The sequence below is a fragment of the Zonotrichia leucophrys genome, chromosome 2, assembly GCF_028769735.1.
Source record: "Zonotrichia leucophrys gambelii isolate GWCS_2022_RI chromosome 2, RI_Zleu_2.0, whole genome shotgun sequence".
Lineage (NCBI taxonomy): Eukaryota > Metazoa > Chordata > Aves > Passeriformes > Passerellidae > Zonotrichia > Zonotrichia leucophrys.
Window position 1 is genome coordinate 40,021,515 of NC_088171.1, and position 21,427 is coordinate 40,042,941.

A 21,427-nucleotide genomic window follows, 5' to 3' on the forward strand; every position below is an offset into this window, starting at 1 on the left:
GTATTGCTAGATTGCTTAGCTGCATGATGGAATGACACTCTTGGAATTACAGAGCTTCATCTTCCTAGTAAATATCTAAACACCATAAAAGTAGCATCATTTTTATTTCAGGATTATTGATACGCAACATAGAGGCACACAAGATTTAAATAAAAATTTAGGGATTTTCTGTCTCCATTCTTTTTGAAGAATAACACCGTTGTGCAAATATGTATGCTCACTGTAATTACTTCTGACCAGAAAATGAAGTATATTGTTTTAAATAATAATTCATTTTCAGTCATATTAAGTTAGTACAGCAACAGTCATGCTTTATTCGGCACAGGCTTCTACACAACCTGCAATACATTCAGATCCTGATCCTTACTATATTCTTTAAAAGCAGGTGTCTAACATCTGCCCTTGAATGATGACAATGAAATTGAATTTTATTGCTAGATTTTTCTGTTGGTCTGAAATTTTTTAGTTGTCTATCCACTGACAAGTTCTATTCCAATACTAAACATTTTACTGCTCACATGGTATCAAAAAGTACATCATGGATGATCTGGTAAGAAATTAATCTTCTAAGAATTTCTTATTTCCAGCTAAAATTCAGAGACAAGCAAAAAACCCACTTTAACACAAAAAGGAATTTATTAATATTATACTTTAAGACTTTATGGCTGTTTTCTCACAGATTCTGGTAACAGTGGTCTTTGGAACCACTGGCTGAAGCTGTTTGATGACAGAATCCCCAAATCTGTTTGGTTCACTGTTTCACCAGCCAGCTCACACATAAGCCCTCCACTAGCCAAGAAATCAAAAAGTTTGATGTTCTGACATCTGAACTTCAGGTTATCAGTATCTGGCTGCACCTCTTTATAACTCATTGTTTCCCACATCCTTGACCTTTTCCTAAGGCTTTACTGCATGACTAGTTTAGCACTGTGAGAGTATTCCAGACTCCCAGCACATTTCCATTTCCCAATTGCAAGGATTACTTGCCCCAACCTGACAGATTTTTGTTTCTGAAAAACAAAATCATTGAAACCCACACAGGCTGTATGTCAGGTATCACTTCAGCACTGTGATATTTTCTTTCAGATGCTCTGGGTCCTATGGCCAGCTTGACCCATACCATACTGCAAGGTATTTTTTTCCCTGCTGACTTATCTTCATTATTAACAAACAAACTTTAGAAAAAACTTTGGGCAGGACTAAGGCAACATTCAAGATGTTCATGCTGCAAGACAGCACCTGGAGAGAACAAATCCAACAGGGCAGTTTTTGAGCTCATGTTAACTGGCATACATGAAGATTTCATTCTGCAGAGCACCCCAAACCCAGGTTTTCTGATTAGGCTCTGGACTACCACTCACACTACATCAGTAATAGCCCAAAAATCATTCAGAAGTTACTGATCCAGCTGCACTCTTCAGTGGGAAGCAATCCTCTGCTGAACAAGAGAAGCAAATTCTTAGAGTCTCACAAATGTAACAGCTATCAATATATTAGAATTTGTTTATAATAAGATACCTTTATGTTATTTGCCTGTGTACCTTGCATTGAAATACTAAAACACCTTGACTGTCATACATGGGTTTTTCACACTTTTAATACACATGGTGCCCTAAAATGGAATGCAATATGATCAGTAGAAACTATTAGAAGTCTCCTCCCTGGAACCTTCCACAGAAAAGCAACAGCAACATATTTACCTTAAAACAAGGCACCACATAAATGAAAATTAATGAGCTTCTTTCCTTTAAAAGATCTATCTCAAACATTGAACAAACTCTACACATTCATACCCCATATTACATTTGGTCCACACTAAAAGCTACTTTTTTATAATTAGAAGCACCTATGGTAAGACAGCCACATTTTCTGATATTCTCTAGTTTTAAAATCTATTTTTTTCTGCTACATTAAAATAAATACGAATCCAGTGTTCCTTAAAAAAAAGTTGCTTGAATTTAATTGCTCAGCTCCTACTATGCAACATCTACTCCTCCTCTGGAGACTTTACAAGCCTTGAAACATTTTATGAGCCTCATAAATATACTACAAATTCTAGTCTCACTCCTGTAGTAAATTCCATGAGAAAGGAACAGAGGGTTGGTTTTCCAGACATTGACAGCAATTTAGAAGGAGGAAAACAGATGCATCAATGAGTCAATAAACCCTTAATGCTGTTCCAAAACTCCCCTCTCTTCCTCAGCCACTCACCCTCCCACAACATTCCTACAGAAGTCATTAGGAAAAGTCTTTCAGGATTGTTCATTAAAAGTGCTGACAATCTTGAAGATCATCAAAACTCTACCCTTTAATTTGCTATTTAAGAATTGCGTCTTGGCAGGCAGAAGAATCAACCTCTCCATAAAAGGTACCATATAAAAAAAGACTCATAACTTCAAATATATGTTGAGATTAATTTTTAAGTTGTTTTGCATTTTCATCACCTTTCTGTTACCTGACGTGCATGTTTATCACTCAGCTAGCAAAGAAGAAAGTCTACATGGCATATTCTGAATGATTTAACTAGTATCAGGAAGTGCAGGTTAACACGATACAACTGTAGGTTTGTTTTCTCCCAAGCATCTGGAGCGTCTGCCTCTGTCTCCACCATCAAACCAGTAAGGAGCTTCTTCCTCTTCCTCCAGCCAATTTCTCACATGCTTGTACAGTCTCCTATTTGAGAGTTTAAAAAAAACCTCTTCTGGATCTACCTAATACCAAAAAAGAATAACTGCCTCACTTCTTGCAACTGCTCTCCCCCAAGCAGCTTGGCTCCCTTTTACTCCAAGATTGTGACATGACACCTCAAAGTTTTCATGATGATGCTGTAACACAGCAGTGGTGGAAAACCCTAAGTTAGGATCACTAAACAGAGTATGACAAAAACCACTACCTCAGCCAACAAAAAGCTCGGTGCTGACACATGGAGTAACAGCCTGCATGACTTCAGGCAGCAGAACTCTCTGTATCAGCTGGACTGAGACAAAGTTATTTTTCCCCAGACACTCTGCCACTCTTGTACCTTCATATCATGGCACACAACTGGAGAATAAAACACAGGACTGAAATGCTCACACACTACTACACTATCATCCCTAAAAACTCCAAATAGCCCAGAGCTACCACGGATTACACAGCTGGAAATATCTCCACTGAAGCTCACACTGCCCATTTCTCATAAGTAAAGATGCCCTGCTTAGGGGATGACCCAGAATTCTAACTGTTCTTATGGAAATACTACATATCAAGTTATCGGGTTGCAAGAGCTTTTTTTTATTATTATTGTTGTTGTTTTCCTCTACTTTATCTCAGCTTCCTTTGATTTATAGGAAAATAACTTCTCAGTGTTATCTTATGGCCCCTGTACTTTGTCATGACAAGAAAGTATTATTTCTTGCTCTCTCCTTAAAGATTCCTTCAGAGATTGAGAAAGACGGTGTGAGTTCTTGGCACCTCACTAAGGTAGACATTTGCCCAGTTTTTAATACATTTGCTCTTCTCATAAGTTTCCAATATCTGAAGAAGGAACAGGAAACCCAAGACGAACTAGGCCCACTCATTGAGTAAAAAAGAGCAAAAATAAATCAAGATGTGGTATCCATGAGAGGAGGACTCTTTATATTTCAACTGTAATTCTACTTCACAAATCAAGAAAAAAAACGTAGATTAAGCATTTAAATCCTTTCTTACATATTTCTTTTTTTTCCCCTTTAAGGTAGCTTTTTAAATTATGTCCAAAGGAAAATGTAGAGCTGATGTTTAGGTCTGAACCTTTCAAACATGTTCTAGGTCACACAGATTTTACGCTAACTTGGCTAACTCCTGTTTTGCTTACTTGCTGAAAAAAACCACTAAAATTGCTATATGTGCATAGTGTAACAAATACACAGATTTATCACTTTCACAAAATAAAAAAAAATAGCAGTAGTAGCTTACTTTCAGTGGCAAACTGTATTTCTATGTAAATTGGAATTGCATTGAGACACAGACAGGATATTAAAATAGCTTTATTAAATGAAACTAGATGAGCTGATATCATAGAATAAGTTAACTCACTTCAAAACACAACATAAAAAGACTTAGTTCATAAGAGTAAAAGCATTTGCAATCATGGTGAAATTTTAAAAATAGCAGATCTGATGCTCACTTGTCAAGGAGGGGAGGAATATTTTCCTGCTTTTCACAACAAACTTTTGAAACTCTTTACTGAAATACCAGAAGAATACAGGTAGGAAACACTTTTGAATAAAAATTACTTAGAGCTGGTTTATCACTTCACTTATGAGAAACAGTTTTCTTCTATATTTGCAACACAAATATTTGGCGTTTGATCTTGGATCTTTGACACCTTGTTTTTATCACTAGAAATTAAAAGATAATTCAAATTTTAGTATTTATTTTCAAAGTTACATAATAACATTTTACATGCCTTGATTTAGAATTTAGTTTAAATGTGGAATAATAGCCTTAAAAAACATTCTTCCAAAGTACTTGTGTTCCAGTACAAGTACTCAAGAAGCCACCACTATGTTTCCAAGCATGCAATTTTCAAAAGAAACTTCTTCACACAGTTATACACATATAGAACTATGTATTCTTTTTCCCAATCTGCTTTTGAAAACATTTACAAAGCACCTATTTAATGCAGAAAAATATTTTCACTGTGGGTGGCTTGCAAGAAATTTCCTGTTTTAAATGAGAATTAAGTTTTCTGTAACAGTTTTCATTCTTAAGTTTTCCATATATAATGTATTATATATATATATATATTAAAATCTCACTCCCAGGGGATGGAATCACTCCCATCCATCAGCTACAAATCACATGTGCTGCTTTTCATTAATTGAAACATAAACATGCATTTGCAGACTGCCTTTGCACATAGACACACAAGACAGTTTAGATGTAAGGTAAAAACCTACTACAAGCAAAATCAAGTCAATGCAAATGAAATACTAAATTTAGTGAGTAATTTTTTCAGACATAAGGTGTCTATCTTAGACTACTTGTATGTTCTTTTATTTGAAAAGGTTACATTATCTATCCAAATAAAGTAATTCCTTACTTACTAGCACAAGGTACATACAGCCACAGGCGTCTTAGAAATTAAATGTACACACACACAGGTCTCACAGGTCAAATATTAACAGAGGGCATGTGCTCAAATGTACACCTTTCCTCCCTGAACACCTAAAGTAACTGCCCACAAACCTTCTAAAATCAATTCCTCCCCAAACCCTGAGATATACATCCCTTCCTAGACTTGGTTACAATTGAGCTCCCCACTCCTATGCCCCCCTCACTCTTTCACCTATGGCAGAAGAAGGATTCCTCCCAGCCTGGAATACAGAGGGTGCAGAGGCACGTCCTGAGAGCTGTGGGATGGCCTCAGCTGCTGTTAAACATGTGGCCCTGATCCTGTTCCTGCAGCAAGCCTCCACCTGATAGCACCTCTACCACTTCTCTGATCCTGCATTATTCAGCACTCTGACCAGGAGAAGACTGGACAACAAAAGTATTTAATGAATGCTGGTGTGGAGGGTAGAGAATGAGAAGCAACCACTTTTTTTTTTTGCTAGGCAAACCAAAACACCTGAGGAATCCCTCTTCAGAACTATTGTGTCTGACTCACCCGAGTGAGCCACAAACATTTCCCTCTGGTGCTGGAATACCCAGGGAAGTCATGACATCTCTTCACAGCACTGCCTCCTTAAGGGCAGCAGAATCAGAAATACTACAGGACCAGGAGGGAATGCTGCTTCCCCTCGACTGTTGGATATAACCATATAGCTCAAAGCCTACAAAACACATTCTGTTTAGTAAAAGTAAATATTATTATCAATAAATTGGGGCAAGCATTTCAGTCTGACCTTCCTTTCATTGTATAAATGTGAAAAAAAGGAGGGGGAGGGAGGGTAAGGACACACAGGAGAAGAAACCTCCCTGTTCTCTGGTCACTAGAATAGCAAAAGACGGGCACTCATATTAAGGAAGAGAAGAGCACTGAAACAAGGCTTGGCAACAACAGCAGAGTTTTCCCCACGCCCCGCCTGCTCTGCAGACACCACAGCGTAGCAGAGGAAAGATAAGACAGGCTAACAGCACACGTAACAAGTGTTACATATGTGACAACTGCGCCCTGGCCCAGCTGCAGCCAGCGGAGAAACAGAAGGCCTGATCCAGATAAAGGAATGGAAAGAACAGAAAGCTAATTCTGAGCTCTAACCTGGGTCTGGAGAGGCAACTAAAGAGGTCTCTAAAGGACCCAGGAGCAGGAACTTCAGCCGCCTCCTCTTCCTTTGAAATGAACAGCGTAGTAATGAACAGCAATAAAAAGGACAAAGGGCCATTTACCCTTGGTTCACCACTAGGACAGTATGCTTATTTCTAAAACCAGAAGAGTTCATTAGGATTTGTTCATGTTGCTGACCATATAAACAGCCAGCTGTTTGCACCTGAGGCAGGCAGAACCCTGACAGAGCAGTAACCCAATGCAGCTCCTGGGCAGCTGCCCCAGCCCAGCACCTCCCTCCAAGCACTGCATGGGCACAAGGAGGGAATTCCTGCCTTGCTCCCAAACCAGAGGAATGGTCAAAGTTCGGTGGAGCAGTGATGGGCAGATCCTCGGGGCAGCAGAGATCCAGGCCAGATTTCAGATGCAAAAACCTACCCATAAAGTTAAAAACCACCCAGTGCAGAAGCCATAAGCGGTGAGTTATGGCACATCACTAGAAGTTATGGGACATCATTCAAGAGGAGCACTTGTTTTAACCCTCTCAGAACACATTAAAAGCCAAATCAAATTAAAAGTCATCCCTTCATTAAGTTCAATGTATTTGATTTCAAATGAAACAATAAAAGAAAAACAAGATCCCTTTAATAGGATTAGGCTGGGCTTTATTTGTTGGTGCTTTTTAAAAAAAAATATATTGAGCCTACTATCTTATCAATTACATTCACTCTTCATATTTAAAAAAATGACAGTATTACGATAAAACTACCTTATTTTTAAGGTAAATTCTGAATCTTCTGCAAGATGCTTATATGTGAATTTAGATTATTTGAAAGGCTGCTTCTTTTCACTTACCAATATACAGCTACTGTATTCATTCAAAGAAGTATAACCCAAAAATATACATTTCCACCTACTAATAATATACATTATTTCCATTCCACTCCATCTAAAGAGCAGATACTAATGACATTTTTTTAAAAGAGAAGTCACATGAATACTCAGCATATATTCACTTTAAGCTAGCATTTCCTAGAGTCAAAACCTGTCCCTTTCACCAAGGACAGGAAAGTGGAAGTAGTGTCCAAAGTCCTAAATTTTTATCAGCACTCTCAGCTTCCATTTATCAGGCTCATATAGCTCTTAGGGTCGAGGAAAAAGTCTTGCAAACACTGACAGAATTAAGTGATTAAATGTTGCTTGTTTGAAATACTCAGTTTTGTGGGCAATGCACAACCAATGCACTTCAAAGTGTTACTTACAATGACTTCACCTTCACTATAAAAGGCATATTTATAAAAACAAATAAGGTACTATTACTGCGCCATTACAATTAATTTTCTGTAGTTCCTAAACACACACAGAGGCTGAAGAATTATTTCTTTTGTCCACAGTAAGTTTTTCTAGTATTAGAAAATGCCATTACATTTCACAAATGAAAACTCTCCTAGTTACAAATCTACGCTTTGTTAACTCTTAAGAGTTAAGTTTTTAAGAGTTAGTTAACTCTTAATACAACTTAGCACTTTTGGGAGTGACACTTGGAGATCACCCACCAAAAGTAATTTACGTCACACTGTTAAAACTCCACCTCCTACCAACTATCAGAGTGCAGAGCTGCAAGTCGATTTCAGAAAATCATCAACCAGACCAAGGAAAAAATGAGCTATTAAAAAACCAAGCAAGTACATTTTATAAATCAGAGATTATCTTGGTATGTCTCCAGTTAAATAATGCTAGATTAGTTCCCAGTACACATGTTAGTTTTTGTACTCTCATGTGTTGCCATCATTGGTAATTGTGCCTAACTAGGTACATTTCTTCAAATCCTGTTACAGCTGAAAACACAGATGACTTGCTGTTTGTTTCCATGAACATTTAATTCTTCTTTCTTTTAAAAGTAAAATTAGGCATCACCTGATGCTTGTATGATGTCTCATTATGAAATTCACTCTAGGGTAAATTGTCTGTTATTGGAAGTATCTTTCCTTTTTCACAACTGCATGTAACTCTTTCCTACCTACAAGCATGCTCTTTGAATCACACCCAAAGCTGAAGTTGCACATGCAACTCTTTACTAAAATGTCAGCAACTACGTTATGTATACAGGATCTGCTAGTTTGAAACACAAATTAACATCCCACCAAGTTTTAAATGATTCCTCATCTTTAGGGCCAGACTTTCTTCTGTTACCCTTCAGTTGTTTAACTCGTGGTCTTATTAAGAAACCACAAACTACAGAGAATACATTACTCAGACAGAGAAACATCCTGGTGGTTTCAACACACTGGCAAGAATTCTGAAAAAATCAAGGTAGTTTCAAAACGACCGACAACTGAACGGCAAGTGGTTGCATATCCAGCAGATACATTGCAAGCAGATTAAAGCCAGACAGCTGAAACTACTCTGTCCCTACCTCTGTCCCTCTCACCCTCCTCAAGGACAGCATATGATCGTCTATAAATGAACCACCACCTAAACCAAGGGTTTTTCAGCCTGGCATACAGGTTGTGGCCCCATTCAATTCAGTGCTACAACAATATTGTTCTTTTGCCTGCCAGTGTTCTACAGCTGACATGGAGCTGGCTTAGAAAGCCTACCTTCACCATTTAAAATGCACATGAGAGAAAGAAAGAATGTCCCACTGTTTTCTAAAAAAATAAATGAACAGTTTCAACTAAAATCCAATTATTTTCCTACAACTAATCTTGAGTTGACAAAAACACTTTTAACTTTTACTGCTTTTAGAGAATGAAAAGTTTGATCATTTCCAGTTGTAGGAAACTGTTGACTCACCATAATTTCAACCCCATTACATTTAAGAACATGTTTCAATAAAAATGCCTATTCAGTAATTTTCACACTTCATTCTGCAGTTTTCTGTATGAGCTGTAAAACTTTCAATTACTTGGTCAAACCTAGATGGTAAAATCTTAATTCTAAAGAGCCATCCAAAGACCACAGTTGACAAAGATTGCAAAGTACTGTGAAAAGAAAGGAGAACAGCTTCTCAACTTAGACATGTTCCCATGGCTAAACTGTGTGATTTCAAGTGGCACACCCAGAAACTTGCACATTTTTTTAAATATACCTTTCCATGCTTCCAGCTTTTTGAAATTAAAGAGAATTACCAACATAAATTGCAGTAATTAGATCCATGGATATAGTCCACCATCAGAACACACAGGATTTGTTCACTCCAATAATACTTCATTTTCAACAGCTCCAAGATGTAGAGGGACACAAGAACAAGTTTGCTGTTATTCTGTTTAACAGGACTCGTTAAAAGTTCCCACCTCTGTAAAGCACATGTGTCTGACCAAAGATACCTGTCCATCAAGATCTAGTGTCTTCTGCTTAAACATTAAAGAAGTTACCCCTCTATGCCGAGCAAGGGAAAGGCGGGGGAGTTACGATTGGCTGAACCAGAGCCCTCCGGGTCACCTTTGCTCCTCCTTCCTCTTAGGTCTCACCAAAACCCGAGAGCATCCGCTCTTACTGCTGACCAGGGCAGCACCTCAGCACTGCGAGCTCTCAAAGGACTAGAAGGAGGCTCAAAAGGATTCACCAATTCTAGAGTCAGCTTCAGCAGCACCTTCTCTAATCTTCATACTTCCCACCAATCCAGGAGAGGCAGTAAAACACCCCCTTCTTGGGTCTGCTACAGAGTTACAACTTCTGGAGGATGATGAAGTTGAGCGCCAAGATGGAACAGCAAGCACACAGCTCCTGCTTCCTGTCTCTGAAACTTGGGAACTTCAGGTATTGTCTTCACACACAGTTGGCAAAGAACATGGGATCAACACAAAGACCCTCTGCTAGCCCGCAAAGGCTTTGCCCCAGGAGCAAGAGGCAATACCCACAACTCTGGCGGGACGACAGACAGACAGAGACACCACATCTCGCTTTGGAGGACAGCGACTTCAAGACAGCCCTGATGACCCACCCGCTACCCCCAGGAGCTTCCCACCTGTTTGCTCACAGAGTGACCTCTTCCCTACGGCTCCCAGCACCCCGAGAAGCCCACAGAGGCATAAAATCTCCCTTCCTGTAGCATCAATTCCAAGCCCAGTCTCCCTCCTCCTATCCCGGAGCCCTCCACAGAGCGGCGGCTCCACAGCGCTTCGCTTTCCACGCCAGCCCCCAGCGTCTTCCCCCAGCTTCTTCCCTCCTTTCAAAGCCAACCCGCGCTCTTTCCACACACGCAAGGGACGCAAACAGAAATAATAGTAATAACAACAAAACACGAGTAGCAAAACCCACGAACAACAAGATGCAGCCCCACAACTTACCACCCAAGTCAGTCCCCCGCTGCCGCCGCCGCCTCCTCCTCCTCCTCCTCCAGACTTTGCCATTTTCTGCCCGTCTCTCCTCAGCCGAGGCGAGGGCGCTCGGAGGCGGCCGCGAGGGCCGGCACCGACACCGCGCCTGGGGCCGCTCCGCGCCCGCCCTTCGCGCCTCTCCCGCCCTCACCGGAGCTCCGGCACCGAGGAAGGGCGGCCGAGGGGCCCGCACAAAGCGCCCCTTCCGCCGGCGAGGAGGCAGCGAGAGGGAGGGAGGGCCCGGCCGGGCCTGCGGCTCTCGCTAGTTTAAAGGGACGACGGGCCGGTCCCTTCGCCTCGCGGCGGCAGCGGCGGCAACAACAGCCACCGCTATCGCCGCCGTAGCGCTGCTGCCTCCCGCCCTCCTCCTCACCCCCGGGCCGCCCCCCCCCCGCAGCCACAAAGGCCCGGAAAACAGATTAATAATAAAAAAATCTCCCCCTCCCTCCCGCCTCCCTCGTCCCCTCCCTCCCTCGTTCACTCCCTCCCTTCCCGCCCCTCGCGCGCGCGCGCGCTCCCGCGCAGACCCGCGCCCCCCGCACACACGCACACCCGGGGCTGGCCCGGCCCCCTCCTTCTTCCCCTCCTCTTTCCACCCGGCGCCCGGCACCGCTCCCCCGCCGTCGCCTCCTCCCCCTACACAAGCCCCGAAGCGCTGCCGCCGCCGGGACACCGCGCGTAGACAATAAATAACCGCGCCGGCCCCGCTCGGCGTCCGCGCCGCGGCCGCTTCTCCCCGCGCAGCCGGCCCGGGCCTCTTCTCCCCCCCGGCGCCTTCTGCCCGCCAATCACGGGCCAGCCCGCCAATCGCGCGCTGGAGGCGGGAAGGCTGCGCGGGGCACCGGCCAATCCGAGAAGCCAGAAGGAGAGGCCGCGTGTGACGTCATCGAGGGTGGCAACAGGGCGCGAAGGGGCCACACGGGGGCGCTGCGGCGCGCGCGGGGGGCGGCGCGAGGGGAGGCGGAGCGGTTGGATCGGGATAGGGACGGGGATGGGGATAGGGACGGGGATGGGGCGGCTGGATCGGGATAGGGACCTCGGCGAAGCAGCGCTCAGCTGCCGGGTCAGCGACGGGCTCCCTCAGCCCATCTTCCCGCTCTGTGACGCCGGGCAGGGAGATGCTTCCCTTTCCCGTGACCGCACAGGGGAATTGGTGTGGGGACTGGCAGAGCACGGCTGTCCCGTTTCCCTGGTGCTCCGGGCGGATGATGCTGTGATGCGGGGCGGAGAAGAGGTGATGCGGTAGGTGGGCCGGGCGTTCGGGGCACGGCGGGCAGCTGCCCCCTTTCTCCCAGCCCCGAAACTGGTCCCTGCAATTGCCACCGCTGTGACCTGCGGCGGTACCAGCAAGGTGGAAGTCCCAGGGCTCCAAGCAGGAGAGTGTTTACAATCCACTGCCCTCTTCTGGGCTCTGGGGATCGCCCGAGGAGCGCTTTAACTCGGACAGCTCACGGACCTTTATCCTACATTTGAGCATCGCCGTGTGAAGTCTCATAGAGGTCACACAGCACAGCACCCCGCTCTGTACACAGCACGCATCCCTGCGTAGTACAACCCTATTTGCCGTTTTGAAAAAAATGCTGTGGCCAAAAAACATCTACTTCCTAGGTCTAACTGGTGTGTACAAAGCCCAAAATTCATGCCATTTTAGGTATCAGCACAAAAAATATGTACAGTTTTACATACTTTGCACCAAATATATATATACTTATACATGTGTAGCTCTAAATATGATAATCAGATTTTGTGACAATGCTTCAGCACACACAGCTCCTCAATTAGCAATTTTCATTCTGCTGTGTGAAATGCAAAGGACCTACCTAGTCCAGTCTGTTCCACTCCTTGAATTATTAAGAATGTAAAGTCTCAAAAGGAGGCATCAGTAGGAGCACTGCATCTGAACTAGCAGACAAATCAGGGAACCATTTCAAAGGAAGAGCAATAATTTAAAGGTTTTTCCTTTTGCAAAATGCTTTTCCTAAGGAGTAAAGGGATTGGAAATGGAGCAGCCACTTTTGAGGAGTCAGTAGTAATGTTCAATTATGCCTCAAGGGAAGGATCAGAAGAATTTCTAGTAAATATTGCTTATTTAGCATAATTTTACTCTGCCAGTTTCTAAGGAAGCTATTAAACTAATATCTAAGTGCTGCATAGGGATTATGGAAAATAATGGCATTTGCCAGAAGGGACAGTAAGTTATCTGTTGCAGCCTAGTTTCCAGCAGCTGCATGTACCTCTGAGCTGTAGGCTGTGTTTTCTTCTACTTTCGGCAAGATAAAGAGTGTGTCTTGCAGAACCACAAGGTAACCCTTGCAGGGTTGTGCCTAGTGCTTCAGAATTTTGAGCTTGCTGATTAGAACCGTGTTGATTTTTTTTCCCCCAAAATCTCAAATTTTATGTAGGACTGGTTAAAATGAATCATATACAGCAAACTGCTGCAATGAATATTGTGTGGATCAGTGGAAACAGAAGGAATACATCTATTCAAAGCTTTTTACATCACTGGAGGACCATTAGTGTATTCAGCAGAAAAAGAGCAAGTCCCAAACATTAGTGTACTATGTTTTCATGAGCTCCAGTTGTTTAGAAAATATGCAGCCCTTACTGTGGGAAGTGTGTCTTTTGCAATGTGAGCCAAGCAGAAGATAGCAATCTAACTTGAAGGCAGCCAATTCCATATATATTAGAGAGAGACAGAGGGAGTTTCTTTTTGGCAGTTACTGGCCTTTGAACGTGCATGGTCAGACATGTTCAGTCTGTGTCACACAGAGCAGATTTATGAGGAAATGCTGATGTTCCCTCAAGCATTTTCTTTAGTCTTTAAAATTACTTCGTCCAGGTTGGATTTTATTTAATTCTCATCCTATGCTACACTAGCTGCACAGCATGTCACTGGCTTATTGTTGGTGTTGGTTTTATCCCTAATACTTACATGTGTATGCTGAATGGTTGCATTGCTAGTCATGTAGGATTGTGGGACAAAGTTCTCAAGAGACTAAAAGCAGCTGCCTCTGCGGGCTGCAGAGGTGAAGCAGTGAAATGAGATTGCTCTTCACATTTTAAGAGATCCCTGTTAAAACAAACATAGAAGTAGATTTGAGCATGAATCAAATTCAAGTGCCATAACATTTTGATAGGAGTGGAATTACTTTACTGGATGCAACCTGTCTGAATCATGCACTACCAGTTCCTGTCAAATACTTCACACTTACTGTGTGACATTTTAAATTAATAATCCCCTTGAGATAGTACACACAAAGTCCTATTTCAATTCACTGGAGATTTACTTGTCCTCATAGTTGTACACCATAACATAACATAAATAGAAGTACCCTCAAGGCTTTCAAAACAATGATGTACTTAAATCAGTTTCACTACTGCTTTTAGTAAGCAAAATATTTATTGTAATACTACTTTGTGTTCAATCATTTTAGCAGTAAGACAGCTATATGTATGATCTTTAAGCATTTCTATACTTGGTATGTACAAACTTCCCATCTGTTGTAAGCTATTTGCTGCTTCTAGTTTACTACTATCTAATAAAACCTTTTCTTTCTATGTGGCTTTTCTGGACTCAGATTTAAAGGGCCAAAAATGTGACTGTTTGTGAAACTATGTACATTTATCTAATCTGTGAACATACTCAGATACAGGCACTTACTTAAATAACCTACCACAGCTCTCCTTTTTCTGCAAACTATACAGGAAAAAGCATAATTTTGTGCTAAAATATTTACGAAACTAAGTTGATGCCCATTACATTATACAATCCACATTGCATGTAGTTGTAATGAGATATAAACAAACATTGCATATTTTAATATTAAATATCTACACTCGCAATAAAATAATTTTCATATTCTACTGCATTTTTAAATTTCATTATAATCCATTAACATAATTTTGAAATAATTGACCAAATTATTGAGTAGGGTTGTGGCAGTACAACATGAGAGTGACTAACATACTTGTACCATGTTGATTGTGTATGACCTTCAGGCCACGGTTCCAAAGAATTTAAGAGAAGTCTACCCATGGCTGGATCACCTAATGATATGAATTTAGCCAGGTCACATGTTCTTACACAATTGTATCTCAAACACCTTTGTTGAGTTAGCAAGAGGCCACACTAGTGGTTTTCTGTGGGTGTGCACTGTCAATGTACTGCCCGACACTCTCAGCTGAACTGTGCCCAGGACTGACACACCTGATGTATCCATGGCACTTTTGTTAGTAGCTGTTCCTGGGGCCAGACTGTTCCACAACCAGTCTCTTGAAAATCATCAGGTCATTTCCATCTTAATCCTCCAGAAACAATGTCCCACTTGTGACAGTTTGACAGAGGGTTTGGATGGCTTAAACTCTGTTTACCCTCCAATTCTTCATCTGGTGACTAACCAGTTAAGTGCTGTGCTGTTGGCAGAGGTGTGGAAAACTCAAGTGGGGCATGCTGTGAATGCTACTGCCAGGTTGTTGCTGGGGAAGAGGTCCAGCAGAATCCCCAGGGTTAGCTCCAGGGACCCCTGGGCTCCATCCTGGACTGCCCATTGCATGGCTGGGACTGCTGCACTGACCCGGCTGAGCTCCTCCTGGATGGCACCACCTCCCTGCTCAGGAGAGGCAGGCTGGGGTAGAGACCATCGCACTGACGTGCTTGGCCTCTCGCCTGAGCTGCAGTATCTCACACAGAACAGGGAAGTTGAGTCACTTGTAAACTTTAAATATTTATCTGTGACTAGAAGGGCTTTAGTATCCAAGCCCACCCAGTCTCCTCACTGTCAGCTCAGTCTTAAATTGTGACACACTTTCACTGAGCAGCATAAACAAAGCTGTTGCTTTGGCAGAGGCTGGTCATAGAAATTAAATATATTTGTATCAAAATTCCTTGTATAGGACAAAGCTCCCTTGTGCAGTCACCACACACAGCAAGAGAAGTCGCATGCAGAGGTGAAGCAGGGGAAGCTGAGCTGGCCAGACTGGGAGGAATTCTCAACATGACTAGAATTACTGTCCATGCTATTAACACTGAGTCTTTTGGAAGAGTTGGTGGCAGTTGGAAAAGATGCAAATGCCTGGAGGGACAAAAGCAATGGAAAAAAACACAGAATGGAGAAGGTGATGTATTTTAAAGTCTGTGCTGAACATACATGAGAGAGCAGTGGCCATCTCAGCAGTTATACTGAGCTGAGAAGAGATTGCTGTGATTTGGAGGCTGGAATCACCAACTGCGTTATGGCATCGTTAATCAGTGTGGAGAACGTAAACAGCCAGCAATGTTTGGGCATGCCATGCCATTCAGAAAGGCACTCCCTTGAGCTCAGGGTGAATACTGCAAAGCATGCTAGGCTTTCCTTAAGAAACTTTTCTAATGTTAGCCACGTATTCCTTTCTTACTGTCTCTCTACCCCAGCTCCTCTGTAAAGAAGCTCTCTCTTTACAAAGCAGAATTTTCTTTTGACTAAAAAATGCAAGTTTTTTCCTAGCAGTTCACCCAAACAAGACTGTTTTGGCAAGGATATGTGAGTGGCAATTCATTTTTACCCAGCAAGACTCTTCTGGCTCATTGAAGGTATCCATTACTAGCATATTTCTCCAGTCTCCCAGACAGAAATCCATTATAGATTTTGAGTGAGTATCAAGACTGCTTCCTAATAGCAGAAGGTCATGTCTAGTCATTCCTGGAATGACAGGAAGGTGAAGGAGTTTTTTCTACACGAGGCATGTGTGGATATGTTGAATCTGTGAGGAAAAGTGATGAGTGATGTAGACAGCAGAAAAGCCCACTATTCTGGGAAATGTCTAAAGAGATGGTACTTTGTTCTCTTGAGCTAAAATCAACCACCTCCGACACATAATGTTTTGACTTATTATGAGGAGGAAATAGAAAGGGTAAGCTTTTCTGTACAGCTTCATAGTATCACCAGTTTTGACTAGAAACAATGATGACTAGGTCAGGGTGTGCATTTCCATTCCCTTTCTCAGAAGGGAGTTGCATGGTTCTTGTGGTAACCCAAAAAGAGAAAAGTCTCAAGAAAGACCCAAGAGAGGCAGATGGCTCAATCTCCACCAAGGCAGAACATGTAACTGAAGTGTGGCCAGTGTACCCATGTAGTTTATGCTAAGGTCAAAGGAAAAAAGAGAAGGAGGCCACAAGTTTTGGAATACTTGAACAAATGAATGTCTGAGGCAAAGAGCAACAAGAGAGTTGAGTGAATGACCCGTGAACATCCTTCAGAAAGAGGGCAAGGGTAGGGACACATGAGCTAACCATACACCTGAGCACAAAAGTGGGGAAGACAAGAAGTAGTAACTAACAAAAAGAAAAGTCAGGGATTACTGTGAAGGGTCCAGTCAGGCACAGAATAGCAGAACCACAGACAGACAGTTTGCACATACCAATCCAACAAATTAATGAAGAAACCCTCAGAGTAAATTTGTACTGGCAGCTTAAATTTAGACTGACGTAATGCATTGAATTACTGGACCATGGTGGTTTTGATTTGGTACTAGATGGCCTAAAATCTGAATTATTCTTTTATAGCCCACAGCACAGAACATGCGCTCACCATGTTCTTCATGTTCTTCTGACAATTACAAGACAGATTAGAATAGGAAGCTTATACAATAATACTGTTTTGTGAGTATTCTTTTCTAGATGACTTGTTATTCTTTCCAGTAACCTGTTCACTAATAATTCTCTTTGCTTAAATGCATTGTTTCAGATTACCTATGTCATCAGACTAAGGCTTTTGAGAATTAATTTTTCAGAAGTCTTTGAGAAAGTAATTACAAAACTAAGATGTATGCTTCAACTAAAAATATAAAGGGTATAGCAAAACAGGTACAATGTGGCCAAGACTCAGCCTCCCAGTTAACGATAAACATTATCTGAATTTACAACTCCCTAACAATTACTAGTTATAGATCAGCTATTCAACAGTTTCTCAGGTGGCCTCATTTATAACAAGGCTCAGCAGCAGCAGTTCCTATTTATTTCAGTAGGAGTTGTGTAATTCAACAGCTTGGGTGATTGGGCAAGCAGTATTTTAAAATGGTCACTGCTAGCTGCTTCATGCACTTTTCTATTTTCTTTAGGTGTTCTTACTATTAAGCAAAGGTGATCAGAAATTCATAAAAAATCTTTTGTTATCCCTTTAGATCCTTTAATGCATTGGTATTTCTGGGTCTTGAATGCTTCTCTCCCAGTACCATGCAGCTGTCCTCCATGATTTTTTTCAATAGTGGTATTTCTGCTTAGCATTTTAGTCTTGCTGTATTTGCTAGGAGAATGGGTAAATAAAGCACCAAATGCAACATATTAAATATGATTTTATGTTTAGGTTATGGTCTCCTGTTCTATTTTTACCCAATTAACACTGCTTAAATTCTCTTCCCACTACATACCTTACATTGCTCCAATCAGCTCTGCAGATTTTTCCTGCTCCTTAGTGAACTCCTGTTTTTCTTAGAGAAATGTAGGTACACATTACCTCAGTTTTCAGATGAAGTAAAATCATCCAGATTAGTGGTTCTTATATGCTTCTTGCTCACTATGACCATAGCCACTGCTGGTAGAGGTAGCAGAAGTTGCAGCAGCAACAGCTTTCAGAACTGGCCAGGACAATGTGTTTGACTGCTTAGGCATCATTTAGCCAGCACTTAGCCATATTTTTATTAGAATCTAGGAATCTCAGTCTAGGTCTTCAGTCCAGCGTGGTTTCCAAAAGCATCTTTCCATTTCTAAGCACCTCAGAAAGCTGCATCCTGTTCACAGCATTTCTTTCTTTGATTTAGGATTCCTAGCTGTCACCTGTGGAGAAGGAAAACAGTCTTTTGAATGACTTTGAATATATGTGCTTTAGTAATTTGTGAATTCACTTGAATGTTCTTGAAAAAAATTTTTATCTACAGGATGTGTTAAAAGTAACTTGCTTTGATATACATATACCTGTGGGGGTTTTTAACCTAAACAATATGGATGCTGTAGTCCTCTTTATTTTATCTATTTCTTTTTGAAATCTACTGTGGATTTAACTTGCAGAACAGTAAAGAAAAATGTTTTTCATCAATGCAGTTTTTTTACAATATTCCTTCATTTCTTGCAAACAACAAAGCAAAGAAAAGGTACTGTATGTTTTTATCTTACTGACAGACCTAAGTGTCAAAAAAGGCAGCATATCTATTTTTGCAACAGATCTGTTAACTGTTATACTATAATCACATTCTTCATTTTTTAAAAATAATTTTGCAAGGAACAACTTAGTGATACCCCGTGTTCCTAGATAACAGCTAGAGAGAATACATTTCCTGTACTGTGCCTCATAGGAAGCTCATGTCAAAGTTTTACCATCATGCTACAGAACCATAATAACAACTCACCTTCCTTTTCATTTAGTTGGTTTTTACTGAGCTTTGTTATTCCACATATGCTCTTCTGCTGGAAACTTTTATTGCAGAAAGCCTTTGAAGAGTGGGAAGCTCTGAAGCTCTTGAAATTTATCTGAAAGTAATATGGTTCCTTTTACCTTGGTTTTTACTGCTACTCACATTCTTCTATTTCCAGGTAAAAAGTACAATGAATTCGTCAGGTTTCCATGAAAAGGCAATACACATTACCCAGAAATTTCAACATAGTATCAGTTTCCATCCCATTCAACATTTTCCTTTGTCTTAAATTAGAAAATGGAGTTTATGTATCAATGTATTTTCTAGCAGGTTTTGAAATTATTTGACACTAATCATGTAAGAATCCCATTTACTTTGGAATACTTTACTTTCAGTACTAACGTTAGTTCTTTGGGAAAAGACAGATATATTATTACACATTCTTTTCTGTTCTGTACCCTTTGAGACACATTGGACATGCTACTGAAACATGACATTTTTCTACTGAGATCATTTCTCTTGTGACTCATGATAAAAAGCATGGAAGCTCCTTTTTTACTTTACATCTTACAGTTAGATTATTATAAAGTCATTTGTTAGTTCTCATGCATGAGAATTCCACTGATTTGCTAACTGGTTGTTTTTTCAATTGCTCATTTTCTATCATTTCTCCAATATGTTGGACTCAGTTCTCTGGGACATAAGTAATGATGATGAAAGAGCACACTGGCATAAAGGCTGAAAACGCAATGAAATTACTTGAAGTCATAGAATAGCTAAAGTTTAAGAAATAATTGCATATGTATGGTTCTTTGCAACATTTAATTCTCAAATCATAAAGCTTTCCTCAGCTCTCTAATCAAACAATCCATTCTCCCAAATAATTAAAGGTATTAATTTTGAGTTGCTGTGCAGAATTGAAGAGAATTCAGAGCAAGCAATGGTTTCTTTCCTGATGGTTGTTGCTGAAGTACAGCAAAGCCTGAGCCCCACCAGCTCTTTGATTAAAGATGGAGCACAGTCATGGGCCATAGAGGCAGGCACAGGAACCAACCCATAGGAACGTAGCACAAGCTGCAGCACTCACACCTAATCCATGGCACATGCTTTGCCTCCGAGTTGCTTCACCAAACCAGCATGACTGCTTTTAGCCACAAAGCCAAACATCTCCTTAGCCAGGCACAGCACACAGCACTCCCAAGCTGCCTGGCACAATAGATATTCTCCCAGCAGAGCATACATGTGGAACATGGAACTCCCTCCCACTCCTGCTCCATGTGGAACACGGCACTCCCTCCCACTCCTGCTCCATGCTTCAGTCTGCCCTGCTCATTTATGATCACTCCTCTGTGCTTCACAAACAGGAAGACTTCAGTGCCTGTCATCCCACCCTTGATCTATGCTACTCCCATGCTGTACATGGTGGGACATCCCACGATCCCTCAGGCTGATGCTCCCTCCAGGGTTGTTAGCTATGCCACAGGCATGGTGGCTTAACAGGTTCTGTAACAGACTAGCAGGGGCATGCAAATAAAATAGGTGAAACTACTTTTCAGTTCCTTCCAAATGAATTAACATGTTAATGGGGTGAATGCTATGCTTTGCATTTCCACTCCTACAGGTCTTTGCATATTTATAGAAAGCAATAGTTAATCTTTCAAAAAGACATGAAATAAAAATATTGTTCTCAATTCAGCATTTGTTTGGGTTATTCTCCGGAGTTAAATTGAATATATAACAACATTCATGGCCTTACAACAGATACCTGTAGCACAGCATGCAAACTTAATGTATAGTCAGTCATTTATTCAGTTCTTTGAATTTCCATGCCAATTCCTTCATGCAGTAAAATCTGCTTATTTAATTTGGTTAGGATCCTCATTGCCCTTTTGAATTATATACACAGACATACCAAAACACTAGGTTGTAGTGTTGGTCCTAAAATCCTTCCCTTAAAATGGCTGCTGCTTCACTTTCCCCTGCTATGTGGGCCCTACACCACCTCTCAGGTTCCTGAAGGACAGTGGGTCTCAAAATGAGAAGAAAGGCCTATGTACCAGGCCTGCAGCAGGCCACCCTTGGTGGCCAGTAGACTTGCTGGGAACCAGAACAATACTGGGAACAAAGGAAGATACCAGAGAGGGACACATTCCTGGAATGATAAGGGCTGAGGCCTCAGTTGTGCCACGGGGAGTGGGGCAACGCTACACGGTGACGCAACACAAAAGCAGGTAGGAAATAAAATTATAAAAGAGGTGAACAAAATCTTCCAACAGTGAAGACTGTGGTAAATTTAGAGAACCACATTCAAGGACCTCCCTCAGCAGACCATGCTACTGTCATCCTCACAGCTTCTCCCACTGTCCACAAGAGAGGGAACAGCAGCTGTCATAAGCTAGGGAATACATAGAGGTGGTATGCGGCTGGGGTACCAGCCTGTTATACAGCAGGGAAGAGAGAAAAGAACAGAATCCAGGGACGGTGCAGA

At 41.6% G+C, this 21,427-nt stretch overlaps 1 protein-coding gene across 4 annotated transcripts in view; it reads right to left on the reverse strand.

Moving 5' to 3' along the window:
- The window catches only part of TOP2B (DNA topoisomerase II beta), a 61,566-nt gene extending 50,665 nt beyond the window's left edge, over positions 1-10,901 (reverse strand). For all 4 annotated transcript variants that reach the window (XM_064704659.1, XM_064704657.1, XM_064704658.1 and 1 more), the window contains exon 1: positions 10,525-10,901. In XM_064704659.1, coding sequence (XP_064560729.1) covers positions 10,525-10,587 — 63 coding nt within the window. In that variant the 5' untranslated portion in view covers positions 10,588-10,901. The remainder of the gene's footprint in view (positions 1-10,524) is intronic.
- Between the last annotated feature and the right edge of the window lie 10,526 nt (positions 10,902-21,427).